At 52.0% G+C, this 3,621-nt stretch overlaps 1 protein-coding gene across 11 annotated transcripts in view; it reads right to left on the bottom strand.

The window, feature by feature from the left end:
* The window catches only part of Banp (BTG3 associated nuclear protein), a 72,730-nt gene that overhangs the window by 16,338 nt on the left and 52,771 nt on the right, over nt 1-3,621 (bottom strand). For 7 of the 11 annotated variants that reach the window (XM_029480524.1, XM_029480531.1, XM_029480529.1 and 4 more), the window contains 2 exons: nt 3,105-3,176; nt 2,484-2,522 (listed from right to left, as the gene is read on the bottom strand). In XM_029480524.1, the coding sequence (XP_029336384.1) occupies nt 2,484-2,522; nt 3,105-3,176 (111 nt within the window). The remainder of the gene's footprint in view (nt 1-2,483; nt 2,523-3,104; nt 3,177-3,621) is intronic. The other 4 variants (XM_021169687.2, XM_029480532.1, XM_021169688.2 and 1 more) reach the window with 1 other exon arrangement.

Here is a 3,621-nt window from a genome sequence, read left to right as displayed (position 1 = left end):
GTACAGAGTACAGAGATACTGAGTGCTGTGTACAGAGTACAGAGATACTGAGTGCTGAGTACAGAGTACAGAGATACTGAGTGCTGTGTACAGAATCTAGAGATACTGAGTGCTGTGTACAGAATCCAGAGATACTGAGTATTGAGTGCTGTGTACAGCATCCAGAAATACTGAGTGCTGTGTACAGAGTCCAGAGATACTGAGTGCTGAGTACAGAGTCCAGAGATACTGAGTGTTGAGTGCTGTATCCAGAGTCCAAAGATACTGAGTACTGGCCATTGCAGCAAAGGCCTGGAAACCTGAAGTGGGACAACAACTGGCAGACAGCAGTGACCCTTAGGGCTAGAATGGCCAAGAGCAAGCAGAGCCCCTCTAGAGCTGGCTAGAGCAAACGAGGAGCAGAGGTGGAGAGCACGCAGCCCACCCACTCCCACACCACTCCCTGAGAACAACCACTGAAGCTGCAAACGTTCCCATTACCCACTGGCCCCTTCTGACCACACTTGTCCACAGCAGCTATCTACACCGGGAGTAGCTGTGCACCTGGCAGGCCAAGCTCAGATGGCTCTAACCTCATTAACCCTGAATCTCTGGTGCCCAAGCCCTCCTGTGGCAGACAGCCTCCCTCTGGGGACACAGCTGCCCCTGTCACCCTGCTGCAGCCCTGCTGCAGCAAGCCCCACCACCTTCCCACATAGAGTCTTCCCCAGCCTTTACAACCGAGGACAGCATCCTAATCAACACCTTCCCCACACACCTCCAGCCAGTGCCTGCAGGCAGTCTTCAGGAAAACAGCCCAGCATTCCCACGAGGATGCTGGAAGACCTGAGACCAGCGCAGCTAAAGAACCCACGACCAACAGGCACAATCCTCTTGTGGACCTAGGAAGAGGAGAGGTGACAGAGCTGACTGTCCCAGCACAGGTCTGGGCTCTTTAGCTCCACTGAGGACATCAAGGTAAGTGGAGCATTTGTGCCTTTTGCACCATAAGTGAAGCCATTCTGAGTCAGGTGACTGAACAGACATGAGAACCAGACAGATGACAAAATGAAGGCGGAATCTCCACAAGTAGAAAGCTAGGACAAGCAGCTAACGGCCTGGCCAGGAAGCAGCTCTTCTTGAGCACATGCTGCACATGGCCATCCAAAGGCAAGCTGCCACTGGGAGAGAAGGGGGCAGCAGTGAGTGCCCTTTGATATTCGGTCCCAGATACAGTGACACTGGGAAGCAGGGGACAGAAACAAACTATGCACAAAGAATTAGAGATGGACAAGTTACTTCTCAGTGTGGCAAGTGACCAACATGGCAGCTTCTTGTAGGGAGGCTGCTTGGAGCTGAGCGGGCAGCAGGGACAGGCTTCTGAGACACTGGAGGCAGGGGCAGAACCAGAGGTGTCACTACCTGGAGCTGAGGCAATGGCTCTTTCACAGCCTCACTGTCCATGACTGGATGTCTGTGGCCATGCCATGAGCTGCCATGCTTGGAATTTGATGTTGGGATCTCTGCCCTCATGTTAGGTGGCCAGGGACAAGGAAAAGCCCACTGTGTTTATTTCCCACTCCGGGTGGAACTCTCTTCACAACACAAACAGTGGGGACCTGAGGAGGGTTTCACTTTCCTCAGCCACAGAAAGGTGCGGCCTGCCCATGGGGAACACCGACAACCAAAGCCAAACCACATCCTCAAAGGCAGAGAGGGGAGCCAACTTCAAGCCTGGCCAGGCCTCTGCTGTCCCAGCTGACAGCAAGAGACCTCCAAGAGAACCAACCTCTGCTACTTGTTCCTAACTGCTCAAGCTCTGCAGAAATGCCTGGGACTTCTTTTCTTCTCTTTCCAAGGCGGGGAACGAGGAAGCCGCATGGGTCTTCCAGCACAGACACTGCTAGTTTTGGAAAACAAGGAGCAGAGCCTCCTGTGTGGTGAGTGAGTTCTGTGTGTCTTCACAGTGAAAGCTACACTGCACTAACAGAAGCCTGTCCTGACCAGAACTCAGAACTCAGACCAGTCTTCACAAAAACTCCTTAAAGGCCACACAGTGCAAACAAACCCCCACTGCCAGCACCAGCTTCCCTCCCTGCCAGTGGCACATCCTGCTGGGGACCCATAGCCTAGGGCACTTGAGTAAGCACACGAGTCCTCCGAGTGTATACAACAGAGACCTGCTCTCCTCACTCAGGAGAACAGGAAGTGCTTAAATTTATCTGCAATTATCAAGACCCAAGCCTACCTCGTCCGTCAGATTTTCAGGGAGCATTGCAGAAACTAGGGGGGAGTTTCTTCTCCAGTGCAAAACCCAATGTGAGTGCCCAGGAAGGACAAGCACAGGACAAAGCCCTGCTGTACACATACGGGACAACCCAGCTCGGCTCAGCTCCCTCCTGGAGGCAACCCCACCCCACCCGACGGCAGTGTCCCGTGCTGAGGAGTACAGCCTGTATGCAGGCCACAGTGAGAAGGAGTACGTGGGAAGGGTGAGCACTTACCTGGCCATCCTGACCCACATGATGGATCTGCAGATTGCCCTGTACAGTGCAAAAAGGAAACAGTGAGAACTTCCCTACACGATTCAGAAATAACCAAGAAACCACTAAGTATAAAAATTCAACCCCTTTTAGCAATAAAACCCACAAAAGCAAAACAAGTATTATAAGCTGAATCTCTAGCTTTTTCTCTTATATTAAAAGCATAAAATGTTAAACCCACTCCTTCAACTCTGACCCACGAATGAGGACACCTTTTTTTTTCTTTTTCTTTTAAACAACTGTAGATTCACAAGGTATGTGCACAGTAGCCCAGATGGCCCACAGCAGAGCCGTGTCCCCATAGCAAGAATATATTATCAGAGCACTGTCTGCTTGAGTCATAATAGTTAGGGAGCTGCTCCCGCTGCTGGGACCAGAGGACCCTCTGAGTGTCCACAAAGCTCATTGCACACCATCGTCAACTGTAAAGGACACCAGAAAAGCGTCCCAGTCATCCCACCCCCACACCCCCACCAGGCAGTCTCTCCTAGAGAGCGTCCCAGGCTCTGCCAGAATGCCACTGGTTCCACACAGAGTGCAGGACTGTATGGCCCTGGGACCATGACAGGACCCCTGACTCACCTCGCTGTCTTGTGTGATCTGCACCTGCTCCCCTTGAGGCACCTGGGCAATGTGGAGGTGGCCCTGTGGGATCCACAACAAGAGAAGACACCAAGAAGCATCAGAGGAAAACAAACCGAAGGGAACAGCAAGAGCCTTCTGCCACCTTCCTGCCTGGCTGCTTCCGGCACCTCAGAAACTGCTGGGGAGCAAGGAGCTTTGGTTCCACAGCCTGAGCTCCGGCCACAGCCTCCACAAATGGTAAATCACGTAACTGCTCATCACAGGATTTACCAACTGTGCAGCTCCGGGTGGCAGATGGGAGGAGTTAGGTGCGCACTGCACTCAAGTGGGCAGATGGTAAACTCACATTTAAACAACTCACGGGGGCCAGGGAGAGGGGAGGGGATAGGGGGAGTTCGAAGGGGAAACCTGGAAATGGGAAGACATTTGAAACGTAAATAAAGAAAATAGCAAGAAAGAAAGAAAGAAAGAAAGAAAGAAAGAAAGAAAGAAAGAAAGAAAGAAAGAAAGAAAG

The sequence above is a fragment of the Mus caroli genome, chromosome 8, assembly GCF_900094665.2.
Source record: "Mus caroli chromosome 8, CAROLI_EIJ_v1.1, whole genome shotgun sequence".
Lineage (NCBI taxonomy): Eukaryota > Metazoa > Chordata > Mammalia > Rodentia > Muridae > Mus > Mus caroli.
This window is presented reverse-complemented; position numbering and strand designations above follow the sequence as displayed.